This window comes from Magallana gigas, chromosome 5, assembly GCF_963853765.1.
Source record: "Magallana gigas chromosome 5, xbMagGiga1.1, whole genome shotgun sequence".
In the NCBI taxonomy this organism is placed as follows: Eukaryota; Metazoa; Mollusca; class Bivalvia; order Ostreida; family Ostreidae; genus Magallana; species Magallana gigas.
Window position 1 is genome coordinate 31,861,176 of NC_088857.1, and position 20,618 is coordinate 31,881,793.

At 33.2% G+C, this 20,618-nt stretch overlaps 3 protein-coding genes across 5 annotated transcripts; 2 read left to right on the forward strand and 1 right to left on the reverse strand.

Annotated features, from left to right (window-relative positions):
• On the reverse strand, nt 1-9,787 carry LOC105344626 (epithelial membrane protein 2). 3 transcript variants are annotated; one of them, XM_066084434.1, is made up of 6 exons: nt 9,298-9,785; nt 3,542-3,574; nt 2,609-2,686; nt 1,715-1,915; nt 535-678; nt 1-327 (listed from the first exon to the last, which is right to left on the reverse strand). In XM_066084434.1, the coding sequence occupies exons 4-6, from the start codon at nt 1,905-1,907 to the stop codon at nt 158-160; spliced, it is 507 nt and encodes a 168-aa protein (XP_065940506.1). In that variant the 5' UTR covers nt 1,908-1,915; nt 2,609-2,686; nt 3,542-3,574; nt 9,298-9,785; the 3' UTR covers nt 1-157. The 3 variants fall into 3 exon arrangements, with proteins under 3 accessions (XP_065940506.1, XP_065940507.1, XP_065940508.1); XM_066084435.1 differs by lacking the exon at nt 2,609-2,686 and having other exon boundaries at nt 9,298-9,787; XM_066084436.1 differs by lacking the exons at nt 2,609-2,686; nt 3,542-3,574 and having other exon boundaries at nt 9,298-9,787.
• LOC105344627 (LITAF domain-containing protein) lies at nt 7,937-12,501 on the forward strand. The gene is made up of 4 exons (XM_034468997.2): nt 7,937-8,099; nt 10,343-10,426; nt 10,654-10,822; nt 11,601-12,501. Exons 1-4 carry the CDS (start codon nt 8,057-8,059, stop codon nt 11,704-11,706), a joined length of 402 nt encoding a protein of 133 aa, XP_034324888.1. The 5' UTR covers nt 7,937-8,056; the 3' UTR covers nt 11,707-12,501.
• Nucleotides 12,502-13,218: 717 nt separating this feature from the next.
• Nucleotides 13,219-19,198, forward strand: LOC105344631 (endothelin-converting enzyme 1). Its single transcript, XM_011452444.4, has 14 exons — nt 13,219-14,164; nt 14,255-14,314; nt 14,620-14,766; nt 14,909-14,998; nt 15,097-15,233; nt 15,592-15,814; nt 15,898-15,996; nt 16,470-16,547; nt 16,949-17,234; nt 17,462-17,613; nt 17,882-17,953; nt 18,096-18,191; nt 18,442-18,515; nt 18,649-19,198. Exons 1-14 carry the CDS (start codon nt 13,457-13,459, stop codon nt 18,749-18,751), a joined length of 2,325 nt encoding a protein of 774 aa, XP_011450746.3. The 5' UTR covers nt 13,219-13,456; the 3' UTR covers nt 18,752-19,198.
• Nucleotides 19,199-20,618: the final 1,420 nt, after the last annotated feature.

The following is a 20,618-nucleotide window of genomic DNA, read 5'->3' on the forward strand; positions in this document are numbered from 1 at the left end:
ATTGGTTTTTCTATTTATTGTTAAAATTTTTGTGAATATCAAAAAAGTTTTCAAGTTTACTAACATTTTCTCGGAAGAAATTAAAAAAGGCTTTCTAAACACTGGATATTTTAGTTATTTCTAATCTTAAATACACTTCCTTGAAGGTTTTTGAAATTCATTCTTTCATCATTCCGAATATCATCACGCCCCCTGCTGCAAAGGCCGTTATCATTGCAATGATACTGAAGGCAAATGCAAAATGAAAGTCGAATTCAATATTTAATTTATCGAAACGATCATTCGTTTTCGCTGCGTAGACTGCAACTGCTATCAAAATGAAGATCCCTGCAATGAAGATAGAAATAGGTTTCATTACAGTGATTTTTTTTACTAGAAACTTGGACACACTAATTAACTGGCATTTAAATTTACTTGCTACACAATGTTTGGCTGATAACATAAGCTACATTTTTCTTAAGTTTTGTTTCTAAAGAATGTGTTGTTATTTAACATTGTCTGTTTAACTCAAATTGGTTCTTTAGTTGTTTGTACCTCCAGCAAATGATGTTCCTATTCCGGCGAACAGGACAGGCTTATTGTCTTTCATGACGAAAAGTTTAAGAACAGTCATGACAACAGCGACAACCAACACTAGAAACCCAAGAATGCTCATAGCTTGTACAGCTCCCATCCAATCTACAATAAAGTAAGATAATTGAGTCCTCTAATTTGTTTTTGTTGTCATTCCAAAATACACTCTATCAATATACCGAAACATTAATTTGTCCTGTGTTTTTGGGTGTTATTAAGAAAACATTTGCATTTAGCAGAATGTAAATTTTTGTCATACGTGACCTATTTTACTTGCTGTATTTAAATTGATCCATAAACAAGATAAAAAATAGAATGTTAAAAGCAATACCGTATTCCTATGTTGTTTTAAAACTTTTATAGTTTGAATTTATAAAGGAACATTATTTTCGATTGAATATCAGTCATGGATACTTTATAAAGTATAAATACCAAACAAGTTAGTCTACATCAAACATGTACCTACACATCTTTTTTTTTTTATTTATAAAAGTTCATCCTTCTTGAAAGATCCTTTCTCTTTGTGATGTCTATCCTATTGGAAATATCTCAGTTATAATACATCAATTTTGCAGAACACTTTAGCTAGAAATCCTCGTTATTTACTAAGCGTACAATTCTATTTTCCATCTATTTTCCATCAGTAAGTACAGAATTTGAAAAGAATAGTGATTCAAATTGTATATAACATTTTTGTTGCCATCAAAATTTTCTGAACATATAAAAGTTTATAGTTTTCTTACCTTGACCTACAAGGCATCCAAAACAGAAACTTAATTTATATAACCATAACAATAACATAAGACGTGTTTGTTATGACATATTTCATGGTAAAATGTCAGTGTGCTTGACTAAACGGGGTGGGGGGGGGTGAGTATGGTTAAGTAAGGCCATTAATTTTGTAATTCATATATTGGAAGTGTGTTCCATTGGGATATGGTTAAGTAAAGGCCAATTATAATTTATATATTGATGTCTTTTATTTTGAACCGTCTTCGACAGTTTCACTTTGTCGTGGTGAACTTAAAATGTGTTATCTTCAAAATGTGTACAAACAGCAAGGCTCTATGACCTAAAATGAACCAGTCCTACAACGTATAGTTGGTATACTCTGCTATTTTGTATATATAAAAGTGTATACCTTCTTTATCGGCAATATCTGTACATGTCGTCTTTTGTATTTCTGTACAAGTCTTCCATAAACCGGAGTAGGCATTGGCCGATCCAAATCCTTTATAGGAGATCCAATACGGGCTTGCCAGACCGATGATTTGGAAAACCAATGCACATATAGTCAGCACGAGTGCCACTATCAACATCACAGGGGCGTCCATGGTTTAGCCTGGATGTCAATATGAAATACGTTTTTGGTTACTAGTAATCTGGCAGATGCATCTTGGACATACAGAATTTTTTATAGCGTCCAAAAGTTATAGGATAATCAAAAATCAAAACATTATGTGGAGAGTGTGCCAAGCCAGGTAAACTTCAATTTTTAAATATATATTTTGACCCGATACAACTTTATCACAATTTAAAAAAGTTTGTATAATAACAAAATTTCAAAAAATGAAGAAAGTTCTAGATTTCAGGTAAAAGGTGGTAAACATTAGATATTATACATTGTTGTAGGAAGTCCTCTGACTCGATCTGCTTTATCGATCGATGCAAGCTGCAGCTAGCTCTGCACATGATTGTGCCTTTTTCAGATAAATGTGTTTACTCCAAGATTCTACGTTTTCCATTTTCCCCCATTTGACTAAAAGAGAAACTAGATCCTCCTAATAATATTCATTTTAGCTAAAAGCTATAAATTTCTGAGCTGAGATAAAAGTTATCAAAAGATTTTATGTAAGACTGTGTTTCATAGACAGGGGTATGGTCAATTTGTAAATCAAAGCTTTAATTAATAATTTATCGAAAAAGATTAAAATTTATGACAACTGAACAAGGTAGGATGTAGACTCTCTATATCAATTTACACCAAAATACATACATAAAAATACAATAAAACATATAAATGTGTTGGATTTACCTTTTGGTGTGCTTGTTTCCACCCTAAAGCAAGATTTTGTTTCCTTGCGGACGAACAACTTTTATAGTATTTTGATCGCTATAGAAACAGTCGAAATATTTTGAACCAGAATAATGATGTGTCGACTTTTTAAAACGTAAACAATTTATTCAAGTATTACTATTGTGCTTGAATTTTGATACATAAATGATGTGGAAAATTTGCACATAATTTGCATTTAACAGCTTCGAAACAATTTTAAATTCCCGATCACTACCAATGATAATAACATAGCATACTTTGTACCCACAAATACGAAAAAGAATTTGCTGACATCAATTTATATTTACATTCCAAATATTTTTTGCATGTAAAGTGTGTGAAAAGATACTGCAGTTATAAGACTGTAACACACACAGGGTACTCAAAGGTTAGAATTACCAGTTTTATTATGACGTCACAAACGTTGAACGCTGTAAAATGCAACGTCACAAGCGAGAATCAAAGTTCACGCTTGTGGCTGTTACAGTGGCTCTTCCATTAATTTGAACTTACCCTTAGGATAAAAGAGAAATTTGGACGTAAAAATCACATTTGCAGACAAGGAAAGAAGTTTAAAAAAATGTAAATATAAGCATTAAATCATTATTTTTTGAAAGATATAGTCTCATAACTGCAGTGGTGTGTGCATACAAATTTTCATAACGCGCTAGCGCGCTTTATTCATTTGTATTAAATAAGTCTAGAGTATTTCGTCACGTTATTTTCAATAATGCATCAACTGAAATCACGGTATGTTGGTTTCCGATCGAGGCATTCAGATTGCAAAGACTACCTTTAACACACATCATACTTTTTGTTGATATAGCTAAAAACCACACTTCATAAAAAAAAACCTTATTGATGAATTTAGCTACAAAAGGCTGTAAATACATGTTTGTTCTAAAATATTACCTGATATCGGTGCTATTTTTCATACATCAAAACCTATTAAAGAAATTTTATAAAGCATTTGATTTTACTTTACGTAATTTTTATGAATTTGTAAACGAAAAAGCTTGTGATATATGAATTAGGTAACATAAGAGTACAACGAATCTACTAGACGATATTCAGTTCATAAGAAGCACTTTAACATTGTGTTTCTAACGCCACGTTCTTTCGGTTTTGCTAGAGAGAACAATTTGAAAAAATATGGAATGTGTTGCATCTCATACTCTTGCAAATTGATTCCCTTGCCGATTATAAATTAAAATTTTTACGTTTAAGCATTATAGTTTGAAATTTCATACAAGACGACAAATTAAATTAACAACGTGCCGGATAATCAGGCCGGTAATTTTGCACCGGTCTAAGCTGCAAAATAGAAAATTGATATATGCGATATAATTTAGCATGCATCATTGCTTAAATAGTTTATAACCCCTTTGTCATTAATGTACCTCACCTGCCAGGTGAGATATTTATCTTGAAAAAAATTCCAACAGAAAAAAAAATTCCCCTAGGAAAAACCATTTTCCTATAGGACATTTGGAATTTCCAACCGGAATAAAGAACTTTCTGTAAGATTTTGAATTTTGATGGAATTTAAACAAAACTCCCATGTGATTTTAAAAATCATATAGGAAAACTTAATTTTCTATATGAAAAATACCTACAGCAAATACTGTTCTTCTACAGGAAATTTTCCTATAGGAGTTATAGAAAATCTTACAGGAGTTTCAATATTTCCAGAAGGAAAAATGATTCTTCCTATGGGAATTATTATTATTTTCCTACGGGATATTAATTTTTAAAGATAACATATTTGAGGCCAGGCTGTAAGTTGGATCAATACACGGTTTCTTTCTCAGTTACATCCAGAAGTTTTCTAATTAAAACCAATTCTTGTGGTGCATTAAATTCAGAAATCTTATCTGTTAATCTTAATTAACCATTAAACTGCTACGCGGTACGCGTAACTTGCATGCAAGAATTCTAAGAGAAACCTGCACTGTTTATTGATATGAATGTTGTAAAGAGAAAAGTCATGAAACAAGAATTGGAAGCAGGAAACAGGAAACAATTGTTAAATCTTTTCTGGACATAATATATACATTGTAGTGCCCAAAATGCGCTTAAAGTTGTGAAGTCCCTGCAAAAGTTGTACAGTGTATAATTATGCGGATGATGGCAAACATTCTATTTTTAAGCGATCTACAGCGGACTTAACGCCTATTAAAAGCTTCTACATAGTTTGAGTATTTATGTGATATGATATTTCGGAGACTGTATGCAAGCATTCACTTGACTTTTAAAAAAAACAAAGTAAGAACATAGGTGGATAAGGCGTGTAAAATTCTTTATAAGTAAAGATAAGATACTAAAAAACATCGATTTGTAACCCAAAAAATATAGACTAGAGTTTGTCTCGACCCATCGCCATTTAAGACTTTTATTATTGCAAAATCTCAGCTGGTCTGAATACATTGATGGTATTGTAAACTCTGCATACAAAAATTAGGACTCTTAAAAAAAACTTAAGTATAAATTGGGTAGAGAGCATCTCTCTAAATTATACATTTCATTCATTAGACCTACCCTTGAATATGCTTCGATTGTGTGGGATGGCTGTTCTGTGCATGATGCAGACAAACTTGAAAAGGTTCAATTGTGTGCTGCACGAATTGTCACTGGGTTGCCAATTTTTGTACCAAGGGAAGCGCTTTACTTAGAAACAGGGTGGGAAATTTTACAAACCAGGCGATACATCGCCAAGATGAAAACTATGTTCAAATTTAACATGGGGAGTCTGCCTGATTATTTATGTGATATTATTCCTAACAAGAGGGAAAATATATCGCGATACAACACACGAAACAAGGATCAGTTTAATGTTCCTAAGTGCAGGTTAGATTTACTTAAAAAATCATTTGTACCCAATGCTGTCAATCAATGGAATTCTCTAAATATAGAAGCCAGAACAGCCACCTCAATCAATTTGTTTTGCAAAGTTACGAAACCCCCTATTTATTTTTCTTTTGGTAAACGCTGTACCAACATTATTCATACAAAGTTGAGACATAACTGTGTATTAAACTATGATCTTTGTAAACGTAATATTATAAATAATCCGTTGTGTTTATGTGGTCAAACAGAAGATGTGTATCATTTCTTTTTTTCTTGTAAAAAATACTCTAGATCGAGAAACAACATGTTCTTAAAAAAGCAATGTGAAGGGTCAAAGGTCTTTTGAATACTTATGAACTTTAAAAATTAAGCATTGAATACTTATTTTTTGGATGTCGTCGGTCCTATAACACACCAAGGCTGTGCAGACAAATTGAATACTACACGTTAGCCAGGTATGATAATTTGTTCTGCACAGCCTTTTTGTGTTATAGGACCGACGGCATCCAAAACAAAAATCTTTATCAATATCGAATAAATATAATTTGTGATTATTTTTCATAAGTACAGATCAATTGGTTTTGAAAATTTGAGCTTTTCATTTAATTTTACTATTATAATAGTAAAATTATTCAAAACGTTTATATCTGTGCTCTCGCACAAGTGTTTTCATAGAAAATTGAACGTCGCTTTCCAACGTAAGGGGATATATACAATAAATGTAAAAATTGTAGCTAGAATTATGTGTTTGTATGCATTATTTTGAACTTTGACTTTAAACGTATATGTGGTGTATTTTTAATGAATAACAATAATCTGATCTGATTATTTGCTTCATTGGTTGGTGGAATAGGATTTAAAGCCGAATTAAACTTCAGTTTTCATCATGAAATTGTAGGGGTTTTGCTAGTCAGGTTCGTGCTCCATGTGTTCCGTGTCTTTTACTTTATAAGTTATAAATCACAAGTGGATTTTTGTTTACAGGAAATTTTGAATAAAGAATAAATAAACACTCTCAGTACATGCATCCCACGGGGAGGGGGGGGGGGGGTATTTACTCAGTTTACCGTGTGATGATGCTAAAATCGTGTTTCCCCTTTATTAAACATAAAGAACAATTTATATATCGTTCTACATTTATGGAAAAAAATATATACATTGGAATAATAATGCGTTGAGTATCATCTGATGTAAGAATTATCTAATTTAAGACATGAAAAACTTGATTCTAATTTGTAAACAAACTGTTCTTCCATTGTGTTTTCAATGCTAGGTTTTCCCGCATTTAATTTCATGCGCAGAGGCGTTACAAATGGCGGATTACATTAATATTCATTAGACAAGTAAATAAAGACAGAACATGTTTTGTGGGCCTAGAGTTTGTGAAACGTCTAATTATAAGAAGCATGATTTTTTTTTTTTCTTAAGCTCATGACGAAAATTTTACTCCAAAAACGCTACATATACCTTTAATGTTTGTTAATTAGACAATATTTTTTAAACAAATTAAGAGATGTTTTGATATGACTTTAATGTTGATTAATTAGTGAATATATTTGAAACTAATTAAGAGATGTTTTGATATACACGCTGATGTACATTTATGCATACATCGCTTATCATTAAATTATATGTTGTATATCTATGAGTCCTTTATCAATCTAGAAAGCGTTTGATGTAGTTTTATTTTGTTGTAGATAAAACATGTTGATGATATACTTATATTGGTTAAACCAGTATCTGTCTTAATATTTTTATTTTTCAAGACTCAACTATTTGGTTATTTACGGGCTTACTTATAATCAGTAACAAATGTTTCGGTTTTCTTTTGGTTGTCTTTTATAACTCATTTTATCACATGGCATAGTGTTTATAATTTCGTTGTAAGGTGTACGGTGATTTTTCACAATAAAGAATTTGAAAACAAAGATGAGTTTAAATCTCGTTATAATAATTAAATAAAAACAACTAATTTACATGTATGTTTGTATAATTATGTAGTGTTAACTTCCCTTCAAATTATGATTTTTAAAATCAGATAGATACTTCTGGTGTCACAGATAGGATAAATAAAACATACGTACACGAGTAAATAATATTCACAGGATGTGAACAAAGATAAACGCTTTAAAAAGTTTCCTTTATAAAGTGTTGAAATTATAAGTTGTCATTGTTATCAAGCAAGGAAGTGCACATATGAAATGTTACTAGTCTTGCGCGAATCAAGAGGATTCCGGACTTGCGGTTTATTCGCAAAGAAAGACAACTCTCTCAGTATATCATAAATATGTACATATCGGTTCGTATGCATGTACGTAAATGTTTTATTATGTTCTTATAAAAAAGAAACTAATATGAATAAGGTATTTGGGTATTCAATGTGATTTTTACTTTTATTTTTTTCTCTTTAAAATTTTTTTTTAGTGAAATTGCGAAATATCAGACACAATACAGTATAGAATTGTTATGTCCCAAGTAGTTCGCCATACAAGATCGATCGAACGTAAATAAGAAACTAAAGCCAAAGGCAAAGGTGATAGTGGTTTTTTGAGAGAAAACATAATACAACAGGGTTTGACAATGTCACAAGATCCACCACCAGCGTACTCCGAGAAAGGACAGGGTAAGTCAGTGGTTTTATTTCAGCCTTTTTAAAAAAAACTTCCTCAGTTCCTGTTTCTCAACATATAAATTGGTTATCTAATCGCATAAACAGATAAATGTAAGCTTCATTAATTTTTGGTTGATATTTTAGGACAGTAAACAAAGATTTATCACGATTAGTCGAATATCAAGTTTGATTTCATTTTTTCTTGAAAGGTTAATATGTGGTACATATTTTCATGTGATACGCAATGTCGTAAATTATGGCGGACCAACGCATACCATATAGCAGTGTAAACAGAATAAAGGTACACGGCTATAATGGAATGCGATATCTAAAGAACCATTTTGTGACAAAGGCGTAGTTATTTCGCAAGCGTCCATTGCGTGATTTCTGCACAAAGCGTGAAACCATCGGGTGTGGTTAACAAGCACGTAGCATCGTTTTTGAAAGTGGGGGGGGGGGGGGGGGGGGGGCAGACTCATAAAAAAAAATCTTAACAAGTAATAAAAAAAAAAGGAAATTAGGAATTTTCCAAAATCTTCAAAATCCTAAAATCCTAATCCAGGGGGGGGGGGGGGGGGGGGGGCTGGCATACTATATACTTCAATTTCAATCCTAATTTCCTTATTTTCATATCACTTTATTACATTCTCCCAAAAGAGTGGGGGGCCAACTCCATGATATTTTAATTTTTTATATGTAAATTTAAAACAATTAGCTGCAGCCCCCCCCCCCCCGACTGGTTAATAAGGATTCCAACTGCACTCTGCCCTGCGTCTATCATATCAGTTTATTTTATGGAACGCCTCAACTGTTTCATGTGGGTGATCTTCGTTATGTGATGATACTTCAACATTACGAGTACATGCTTTAGGCGTCGGAACCGCATGCTGATACTTCATCATTACATGCTGATACTTTAAGTCTTTGTCTTTATATGCTGTTACTTTAACATTATATGATGGTGCTTCGACATTATTTTTTTATAACAATAAAGTTACTACTTTGGTCAGATTCATTCGGGATATGGAGGTGGCGACATTGCAGAAAAAATACGTAACCCGCTTATAAATAGTGCGGGTTATGTAATTTTTTTCTGCAGTGATCGTTACCTTATACACCGAAGAAAGCATTTTACTGTTTATATTAAAGCTGCTTGGTCCGATTTTTTTGTAATTACAGTATCAATATTTTTTCCATACAAATCATTTACCTTAGAAAGTTATGGACCTTCTCCTATTTACACCAGCAGAATCAGTCTCCTTTCAAAGTTAGAAATATTCAAAGTAAATAAAAATAATTTCTCTTTGGGCAAACGAAAAAACAAACCAAAATGCATCTCGGGAATGTTTAGAAAAGGAAACCGCTTGGTTTCGTCCCCCGAATGATTGGAGTAATTAAACCCGCATGCTATGCATCGATTGTAAAGAAAGCAGACTTTGGAAATATTAGCGAACAAAACGTACACATGTTTATTTGTAATTTGTCTGATCATTTCGACCTTTATTTAAAGCGATGTCAAAGTCGTAATACAACCATACCCGTCTCGTCGTCAGGGTTGAAATTTAATATGAGGCGAAATAACGCGGTACCTTTTAATGTCGTTTGTTTTGTTAGCAAATTTTGTACGTATTTTTCTTCATTGAAATTTGGCATAATTGATGGGTATAACTACTGCAATGTCTATTATTATACATATACTGAGCATAGCCATCGTTTAAAAGCGTGCATAAAATTTGATATAAAATCGGACCAAGCAGCTTTAATCATTTGATTGTAATAAGTAAGTTAAAGTAACTAAGTTACTGTCAATGTACATAGTACATTAGCTAAAATAAACAGCCAAATCGTCTCTTATGGAAAGTCGATAAACGGGGCGTGTAGATTTCATTCCTGTCAATTTCCTGTCAGTTTTAGTCGCTGTAGGTTTCGATCAATCGATAAACGGGACGTGAAGATTTCAGTTCTGCAGTTTCAGTAGAGCTATGAAATAACCTAAGTTTCCTTAAGAAAAAGAAAGAATCATAATCGTTAGATTTAAATATATGCTGATACTTTAACATTACGAGCTGATACTTCAACATTACATGCTTATACTTCATTATATGATACTTTATCATGACATGCTGATATTTTAACATTTAAGTATATCTATAGACTCTATAATGTTTAATAATGACATTTGCCAATATTACCACATACATTTTGTGACAATAAAATTATAGCATATTTATATAAATGAGTGTTTCTATCCACAGATCCAGGCTATCCTAACGTCAACCCCCAGAGTTTCCCCAGCCAGCCGGGGTATCCCCAGAGCTACCAGCCACAGGTCCAGCAAAGTAAATAACCCCCCCCCCCCCCTTAAAAAATATCAATCTTAACGATTTCATCAATAGGATCAGTATACCCGTGTTATATATACACAATAACCAAATATAATAACCGGATATATCAAGAAAAAAAATCAAATTTCTCACATCTGACAGTCAAAGCAAAATGTGTGTCTATTTGAATGTCTCATTCTACGTACAGCTTAATTTTATTTTTACATACGTTTTACGTACAGGTGTGGTCGTGGTACAGCAGCCATCAGCCTACCCCGTGGGGGTCCTGAGGTTCGGACGCTACCCCCTCCAAATGAGGTGCCCTCAGTGTCAGGCAGACATATTGACCAGCACTGACCTGGAGCTGGGGACCTTCGCGTGGTGCATGTGCGTCCTCATCGCCTGCTTCTGGTAATTATAAACGTTTAACTTTGTTTCAAATCTAATGAAATATGCAATATTTTATGAAACTTTAAAACTATCTTGTAGTATGTCCTATAGCCAGTGGTCAGTTTAATTACATGTAGTGCCAAACATCATCTCAAGTTCTTAATCTAACTACATGTAAAACTAGATAATAAAAATTGTTCCTCAATGCACAGGCACCTGAATTTATATATTTTTTCTCAAAATAAAAATATAACTATTACTCTCTACCTAGATAGAGGGTGATATTTTTTATTATGAGAACAATATATAACGTCAGGTGTTGTGCCTTAACGATAGTCTCAAGCTCTATGTACATCGTTTAGGAGCAATATTACAAGTCCAAATATAGTTGGATTAAAAAGTGTTTAGACTAAGTAAGTCAAAATGTGGATAATTTTGAAAATAATGCTTATGATTTACCAATATTTATAAGAATTTGACCCGAGGATAAGGTTGTGTATAACTATGAGTTTTTGACTCCAGTCTGATCCGAGGACCATTAGTCAGTTTGCACGAAATAAGAAGAGTATGAGGAGGAGCATGACTCATTCAGAAAAATAATTAGATGATTGACTGTTTTAGCTTTTAAAATACTGCTCTGTCAGATTCATTTTTAAGGGAGTTGATTGTTCTTATCTCAATTGACCAAAAGTTTGCACGTTCAGGCTTCTAAGAAATTGTTATTACTTCAAGCAAATAGATGTATGATTTATCGAACAATGCCTTTGTCATTATAAAAAATACCTTTTTCTCTTTTCAGGTTATGGCCCTTTTGCTTTATTGCCTTGTGTATTGATTCTCTGAAAGACGTCATCCATAGTTGTCCGAACTGCAAGAAAGAGTTGGGGCGATACAAGCGCATGTAGGACCTAAAGTGTGACGTCACTTGAATGGAAGTTTGAAAAACATCCTTCAACGACCAATTCCTGATGAACCAACCCGATGTAAAAGATAAACAAAAAAGCCAAAGAGTATTGATTTTAATAAATCTATTGAAATTAGAAGAACTTAAAACCAACTTGGTTTTTATAATCAGTATATTTAAACCATAATTTTAATGCATTTTAATTGTACATATCATATATTATATTACCTACTTCATACACAAAGACAAGATTTTAAGTTTGCTTTATATAATTATGATTTCCAGATAGTACTGATGGCACCATATTTAATCATCTATGTTCTCTGAACTCTGTTTGATACCAAAGTTTATTTTACACAAAGTGGCAAAATAATTCATTGATTTTAAATTCAGTAGAATTGTTTTATTTGATAAATAATCAAATCTTATGTTTTAATTACGATAATTTCAGCACTACATGCATAGAAGTGACCTTACATTTGGCATATATAATATATCAACACATCAACATATAATATATCTGTGTTATATCTGTGACATAAAATATATATACATTGTATACATGTATTTAATTTACTTTTACTATGACAAAATATTGGCAATTCAACCTTTTTTTTATTGATTATTTTTTTTTCTTTTATTCTTCATGTTTTACTATTTCTAGTATACTTGTTAATTTTGTACATTTGTTTTGTATAATTAAGTTTACCTGTATGTTCAATCTAAAGGATGAAATACAATCAATTCATGTAAACTATATGATTGTTCAAAATATCTATTAAAAATCAAGAATTATATTTGTTCCAAATGTCCTTTCTTTTTTTCTTGGAAAGTATATCCTGCACTGTATTGTAAAATTTGTAACACAAGATAAGATACATTAAAAGTTTGAAATCGAAAGCTATATAATAATTATATATAAACAATTAAGTTTTAAAGTCTTTGATTTTGAACTGAAGATACATGCGCGATCGACCATTACAACCGTTTTCCCGTATTGTCCACACCTTTGACCTACGGTGAGTGAACTTAGGAAGTCATTTATCTTGGGTGACTTTAAAACATATAAACCAATTTCTTCACAGGTGTATCATATCACATCAAAGAAAAATATATATTTGACAGATCTGACAATTTATTTAATCAGTTAATTAACGTTCTTAAAACTATAAAAGTATTCTTATGACAAGTATTTGGTTGATGTACTAATAAATGTGAATTATACAACTAACCAACCTATTTTGAATATTTAATCACATCTATGGGAGATCAATCGCCGAGTATACTGCAATATGATAATGTTGTGCAAACAGAGCGCGCCATCTATCGACCGTGTATTGTACGATGTGGGTTTTATTGTTTTAGGGTATGTATATACATAATTAGACTTCATACTCTACCATTCTGTTCCAACTTCTACCAGTCGGAAAACTCATAAACCGTGTTCTATCTTGAGGTCGTCAGCTACTTGAATAATTTTGCTCATATCTATACCCAATATTCATTTGAATTTTATAATAACAAGTAAGGTCAACACTAGAACACAGCTTCTCCAATTTATCAGTCAGACTTGCAAACTGCAAGGTGTAAGACGAATTGGGGGCGGTTCTCTCTAACTGCAATACAGTTGTCTTTGGGGAGAAGGGTCTTTTATACTGATCTCCAGCAAAGTGGCTTCTTCGGTTGTGATCGTATCAGGGGTTTCCAGCGCTGCCGCCAATTCCACAGACGAAAACATTCAAGTGGACATCATGACAGAAAACTACGCAGAGTTCGGCAAATCGACGGACCGGTCTCCCATCGTGCCCGAAATCTCTATTCGAAGCTTTACTTTTCGTGTAACTGAAATCGCTTTAGGACTGGTTGCGTTTTTGGCTGTTGTTGTGTGCATAATATTAGGATCAATGGTCAGCTCTGGTGTAGGCAATGGCTCAGATTCACCGTCCACAAGCGCTCAAGTTGGTCAAAACCAATTATGTGTATCCCCTCCATGTCTTAAAAGCGCGTCCTATGTAGTTTCCAATCTCAATACTTCTGTCAAGCCCTGTGATAATTTCTATAAATATGCTTGTGGGCGTTTCAAGATTGAAAATCCTTTGGATCCCGAAACTTCTTCGAGAACCGTATACAGTAATATGTATTACCATAATGAAGAGAAACTCAAGAAACTTCTTGAATCCCCCATCGTCCGTAGCCAGGACTATTCCACGGAGCGGAAGTTGAAGCATTATTTTTCGTCGTGCACTGATACTTACCGGAAAGAGCGTGCTAAGGGATCACCTTTGATCACTAAGGTAATTAACAACATCGGAGGCTGGTATGTACTCGGAACCTTCAACAACAACTCCTTTGATTTCCACAATGCCTTTCGGAAGGTCTCTGTCGATTACTGGACGGCAGCTTTCTACACGTTCCGGGTGGCAACTGACTGGTATGACTGGCATAAGAGAGTCATCGAGGTAATTTTCAGATTTTCATTACAAAAATATTCTATTGTTTTATTTTTTGCGCATTGCTTATGTATAAAAATACCATATTTTATATGACAGTTGGACTACGCTGGTATGTCAATGTTTTGGTATTACTATACGGAACCTTCAACTGAAAAGGTTGGTATTACATGTAGTTATTGGTTTTCTTCATTTTTGCGGAGTAAAATTTGCCATGATCGCTTTCTAGCTTTAACAATAAACTATCTATATCTTTTCCAACGAAAGTTATTTTTTCAAACAAAACTCTTTTCCAACATCTATGTAGAATCCTCACTTTAGAAACTACATTTTGCAACATGAGTGAGCAATTAATTGTTAACGCATTACTGATGATACTTATTCCGATGTACAACTGGCTACGAAAAAATACTAACACAAAAGATGCGAACTTATAAACTAAATTTGTAAGATTGTTTCTTTAGTATAGAAATGATATGAAGACATTCATGAGGCGTCTGGCGAATTTCCTCGTCAGAGATTCGAATATAACTTTGGACAACAATACGAAAAACGCACGTATAGAGACCTTTATCAATGACGCCTTCACCATAGAGATGAATCTAGCCAATGTAAGTACATGTATAATCCTAATTTGAAATTTGAAATAGATTTTACAGGATTATTTTTTATAAACATGTATTAATTTTTTATGTTATTAAGAACAATGTTTTAATGGTTTAAATATATACGGTACTCATTACAAAATTTCAGATCACAAAGAACACAATGCCAACGTCGGATCCCCACGCATACGAGAAGAGGGTGTCTATTTCTGACCTCAATACCATGCTTGGTACAGAGGTGGGTGTCCTATCAGTATGTGAGTCCATTGTGATATGGAAGACACCCACTTAAGAGAACGCAATCTGTTAATGTATTTAGCATCATTTCTTTTTTAGATTGACTTCGCCACCCATATCCAATACATGTTTAACGACGCCAATGTTGGTCCGTCCACAAAAATTGTTTTACGAGAAGCTGATTGGTTGAAAAAGATGAATGACATGATAGGGTCATTGGGGGCCAATAAGACAAGGTATTTCGTAGTTTTTTTTTATAATGATATAGTTACACATTAAACAACCAATGCATCTTTCGTGTTAATAATTTTAGTTTAAACACTTAAACATGCCATCTCACTGATAAAGTATCTTGTAAATGAATGACAAAATAATTCTAAAGTTGGTGTTGAATAATGTAATAAAGTGATGTATAATATATTCATCAAATGTAAATCTGTAATGGGTGATATCATATAGCAATGTAACTGAGTGTGCGAAATATGATTATATATAATAATTAGCTGTAAGTTGCCGAAAGATAGGACAATACCATATAACATAACCTTTTACATGTAAACTTGTAAAGTAAAAAAATGTATAACCATGCGACAGAATGTTGAACAACTACCTGGTCTGGAAGGTGATGGATCGCTATGACGTAGAACTTTCCTGGGAGTACGTCCACGCCAGCCGCGAGTTCTACGTAGATAGGTACGGTATCCCGCAGTTCCTGGGAACCTGGCTTTACTGTTTCCAAAACATGGATCGGTACCTTGGAGACGCGCTTAGTTCAATGTATGTCAGGGACCATTTCGCTGATAAAAATAAGGAAAAGGTGAGTTGACATTTTTAACTCCCTCTTTGTCTTTCCTGTATAATTTTGACCTCCTTTTCATCTTTATCTTTTTTTTTGCGCAGGCTCATGAGATTCTGGACTATGTAAAGGAGGCATTGATTGACAGCACCATGCAAAACACGTTCATGGATGATGCTACAAAAGCCAGAGCGAAAGCCAAGGTAAGATTGTGTATGGCTATGCTGTTTATCGTCTTGCATTTGACTTTGCGGACGATTCACCTCCAGGACAAATAATGAAGGAACTGGTTTTTTTATATGATGTTTAATATTTTTACTTATATGTGATTCATTAATCCGTATTCATTTTTTACCCGAACGATTTTATTGGAAATAAAGGGGTTGGATTTATGAGGTTCTAATCCATTTCACACTTTGTTAACAGTTTACAGTGAACCAGTCTTTAATCTGTGAATGTTCTGTTAAAATCCGATCGCGAATGAGGATTTTACAACGGTTTCGATTTAGAAATTATTGAGTGCTATTGTTAAAATTTTACGATTTGAAATCTATAAAACGGTGGTTATATTTTCACCATATTGTGTTGTTAATCTTCATTAAAATACAATGTATAAGTGTCTCATACCACTTTAACATTGTTCAAAAACTGTTTTATCAATTTATCTGTTTAACAGATGCAAGGAAGCTTGGACAAACTTGGCTATCCAGATTTTATGATGAATGACGCGGCAATGGACAACCTGTACAGTAGTGTAAGTGTCAAAGTCTTCACGTAAGCTAGTTTTAACAAAAATATTTTTGCAGAGACTAACAATGCTATCCTTTTTTTACAATGTGCACATTATTCGAATAAATAAAACTTCCTACTTACAATTAGTTGTTTTCACAATAAAAGCGTTTTTGATAATAAAATTTAAGTTCAATCTACAGTTAAAAACGGTTATAGCGAAGTGCCATGATACCAAGTGGTTTTGATTAGTTAATATACACTATACACGCATATCGCTATATAAAATTGAAAAAGGCTTCGCTGATGGCGTGATTTGGTTTTAAATGTTCTGCTGTAACCGTGTCATATCATGTTTTCAGTTTTAAGTTCTAACTACACCACATTTCCATGTATCACGTCCAAACCTTTCATAAAATCTTCCAGCTCAACGTGGACCAGTATGACTATTTCGGAAACCTCCTGAGCGTGAACAACTACATACAGAAGTCGTGGAACAAGAAACTGAAGAACCACGTGAACAAAGAAGAGGAGTGGGTGTACCGGACGTACGACACCTTCATGTCTTACTACAACCCCTGGAACGAGCTGCTGGTGCCCGCCGGACTCCTTCAGTTCCCGTTCTACGACTACACGCTCCCTCACTTCATGAACTTTGGCTCTATGGGAAGCGTTATAGCTCACCATCTTGTCCATGGCATCGATCACTCAGGTATTTAGTTCTCATACTAAGGTTTCATGAATGATTGTATTAATTTCATCATTTGATTGATTAATCGTATGTTAGAATAACTTTTCTTCATGCTCGGAACAACATGTATCAGAAATTATAATTTACTTCTTTTGAATAGGTTGTTTTACAATTCATGTGAATGTTGCGTTCAAATTCAAAACGTACATGATTATCAATACACCACATTGGGGTTCTTTCACCTTCAGGGGGATACTACAATGTGGAAGGCGTCTTTGAGGATTGGTGGAGCAACCAGACGACCAACAAGTGGATAGACGCCAAGAAGTGTGTGGAGAACTACTACAACAACCAGAGTATGGGTCCATTCACCATCCCAGGACAGACCATTCCTATCAAGGTATGTAGTATTGCCCTAGACAATTAGAGCAAAAGTGCTTTGTTCTGTGTTCCGAAACTACTTTTCATATTGCTGTGTGAATACATGGGTTTCCGTTTTACATATGATCTTATAGAAAGAAATTTTATTAAACAAATACACCAGTTATTCAATTTTAATGTAGGACTTGTTAATCGCTCTTCAACGATACGTTGTAAAGATTTAACAACATCCTGTTTGAGTCACCTCAGAGCCTATATTTTTATTCTTATCATGTGTCTATGTTCAGGTACCAGTCAATGGATTAAGATGGTCAGCAGAAGCAATGGCTGAAACTAGTGGAGTCCAGATAGCTTACAAGGTAAACATCCTTATTTACAAACCAACTGATTTCTATCATATCTACGGTACAGTAAGGTTCACTTATTCATTAATCAAATGATGCTAGGGATTTTATATGCATTGAACTGGGTGGAATTTATTACTTGTATTTTGTTTTGAAGGCTTACAAGAAATGGGTTCAGAAAAACGGTGGAGAGAAACTGGCTCCTGGATTAGGTCTGACCAACGACCAGATGTTCTTTGTCTCATATGCGCAGGTATACAGTTGAATGCATGTATCAACCAAAGCTAACAATTATCGTATACTGTATATATATGTGTACATATAAAAATAAGTACATGTACATGTATAATGTCCGGGTATGTTCAAATCGAGTCCTTTTGAATTATCTTGATATGTAATAAACAAATGTTTATTTTGAAAATACCTCTTTTTAAGAAATTGATATTTTAGGTCTATTGAGTGATTCTACCGTTAAACATTAATTTTGATTTTTTTACCCTCAGGCTAGCTGCTACAATAGAAATGACAATGTCGCCTATTACAACGCCGTCCGAGGAACAGTGTCAGAAGACATTAGGTAAAATAGAACAGAACAATCGGCTTTTTTATTACTTTGTTCATCTGTTCATTTTGGAAAAAAAGCAAAATACGCTATCTTTGAAAAAAATTAAATGGTTGTGAAAAAAAAGAAATTTACGTTTCTTTTGCAGAACAAACAGTGCCTTGGCACAGATTAAGGAATTCTCAACAGCATTTAACTGTCCAGCAAAGACGGCCATGAATGCGGAAGTTAAGTGTGCCATGTATGGATAGAACCAAAAACGGATCCATTTCAATGCAAAAAGTATTACAAACGTCACGTGAAATCATCTGCACACATCAAGTGTTGGGAATGAAGTTTGCAAGAATAAACTTAAACATTTTGTGAATTGTTTTCAAAACTCACTCCAATTTACACAATTCTAAGCATATATGTATATGATCGTTTTAATGCCTATATAAAGCATTGTCCATGATATACCCGGTCTACTCAATATTGGTAATTAAATATAAACGCGTGCATTGCATACCCACATTCCTATTATTATTTTTTAATAGCGGTGCTAGAGTTATAATATACAATCATATATGAACATGTATATAATAATAAATCTTTATTAAGATACTCTATTCTTAATCCTGACAAACCGTATATGTGATTTCTATTACACATTCTCAGGACATTGTACAGGAATTTCAAATAAATTTTTGAAATGTTAATTTGTGTTTTAGTATTCTGTTAATTTTTATTATTAAAACTAAGTTAAATCAAACATCTTCAACAGTATTTTTAATTTCTAAACTCGTCAATTTTCTGTACTCAGCCACACAAAAACAATGAAGTAATATTAACCACCCTGTCAGCCTCTTGAAGCCATGCATGTTTTTGTGTTTGTACAATTTCAATCAAAGATTGAAAAGATATTTGAAACCGTAAATAAAAATTTGGCTTGTAAAATCGGTCCCCTTATATACGCTATAAAAGGGTATCCTTTAAAAGTAATTTAACAACTGTTATATATATATTGACAATTTTATTAAGTTAACATAATGGCGCCATATTGAGGATCACAAATGCGCCATACCTCTTCACAAGAGTCAGTTGCCCATGAACTAACAAAAACAATGTGCTAAATGTTCAATATGAAAACTAGCTACAACTTAAGTCTCTTCATGCGAGAAAGCTCCGAGACCATGCGAGGATCCAGAATTTTTTCAAAAGTGGGTCCAAGGGATAATTATATTGTTTTGCCGAGGGTAAGGGAGGTTGATATAGGCCTATTTTCTATAATTTTACTGAGTGAATTTAATAATTCTGAGTTACCCAGGTGGGGACCGGATCGACCCCTTCTTCCTCCCTAGATTCGAGCATGAGGTCTGTAGCTCTACAGAAAAAAGCCGAAAAGATACAGCTCCTCATATAAAGAAATAAAATTTACGACACACAGTAATGGTATTTAAATCTAGCATATATACTATTTTTTAAACAATGCATATTTATTAACATAAAGTCGCTTATAACTCATATGAGCCTACGCCAATCGTTCAGGAGCACAAGTCTACAGTGTAGTTATATAATTAGAACAATATTGATACATGTATTTCTATTGCTGCAAATAAAAAGCTGGGTAAAGTTTTTTTTCTATTTGTAAAAAACTTCAAATTTAATTCTTTCTTACATTGTACATATACAATTTGTTATCAATACTATAATTATACATGTACTCTCACATTTTTTTCCTTTGCAGAGCCTTTTAGATAGTTAAGTTTTGCTATCCAGCAATTGGAATTGGCATTTGGACACAATTATTAAGAATAATTCTCACACTTTTAAGAGTCCTTAAGAGAGATAAATGAAATTTAGCTATCTGCTAAATTGAATTGTCAATTTGACAAAATTAACGCCATTTCCGTAAAGACAAATACATTTATTCAGACTTGGCCTAACTTAATTACAATAAAAGTGTTTGGTGGACCAATTATTGATATTGTATCATAATATTTTAGAGCCCCTAATAAGATAGAATAATGATATTAGGCTATCTGCTTATTAATTTGAAGTGCTACTTTGACAAATTATAAAGTATTACATGTATACTCGCACATTTTTTAAGAGCCCTTAAGAGAGATTTCTTAAGAC

What these genes read in the sequence shown, in the direction of transcription:
- LOC105344626 (XM_066084436.1), bottom strand. Translation starts at nt 1,907, where the DNA reads ATGGACGCCCCTGTGATGTTGATAGTGGCACTCGTGCTGACTATATGT. An exon ending in AGATATTGCCGATAAAGAAG is followed by an intron (nt 679 to 1,714) that starts GTATACACTTTT and finishes ACTTTATTGTAG; the next exon opens with ATTGGATGGGAGCTGTACAA. An exon ending in AGGAACATCATTTGCTGGAG is followed by an intron (nt 328 to 534) that starts GTACAAACAACT and finishes TCTTCATTGCAG; the next exon opens with GGATCTTCATTTTGATAGCA.
- LOC105344627 (XM_034468997.2), top strand. Translation starts at nt 8,057, where the DNA reads ATGTCACAAGATCCACCACCAGCGTACTCCGAGAAAGGACAGG. An exon ending in GTACTCCGAGAAAGGACAGG is followed by an intron (nt 8,100 to 10,342) that starts GTAAGTCAGTGG and finishes TTCTATCCACAG; the next exon opens with ATCCAGGCTATCCTAACGTC. An exon ending in CCAGCCACAGGTCCAGCAAA is followed by an intron (nt 10,427 to 10,653) that starts GTAAATAACCCC and finishes TTTTACGTACAG; the next exon opens with GTGTGGTCGTGGTACAGCAG.
- LOC105344631 (XM_011452444.4), top strand. Translation starts at nt 13,457, where the DNA reads ATGACAGAAAACTACGCAGAGTTCGGCAAATCGACGGACCGGTCTCCC. An exon ending in TAGAGATGAATCTAGCCAAT is followed by an intron (nt 14,767 to 14,908) that starts GTAAGTACATGT and finishes ACAAAATTTCAG; the next exon opens with ATCACAAAGAACACAATGCC. An exon ending in TCTTTGTCTCATATGCGCAG is followed by an intron (nt 18,192 to 18,441) that starts GTATACAGTTGA and finishes TTTTACCCTCAG; the next exon opens with GCTAGCTGCTACAATAGAAA.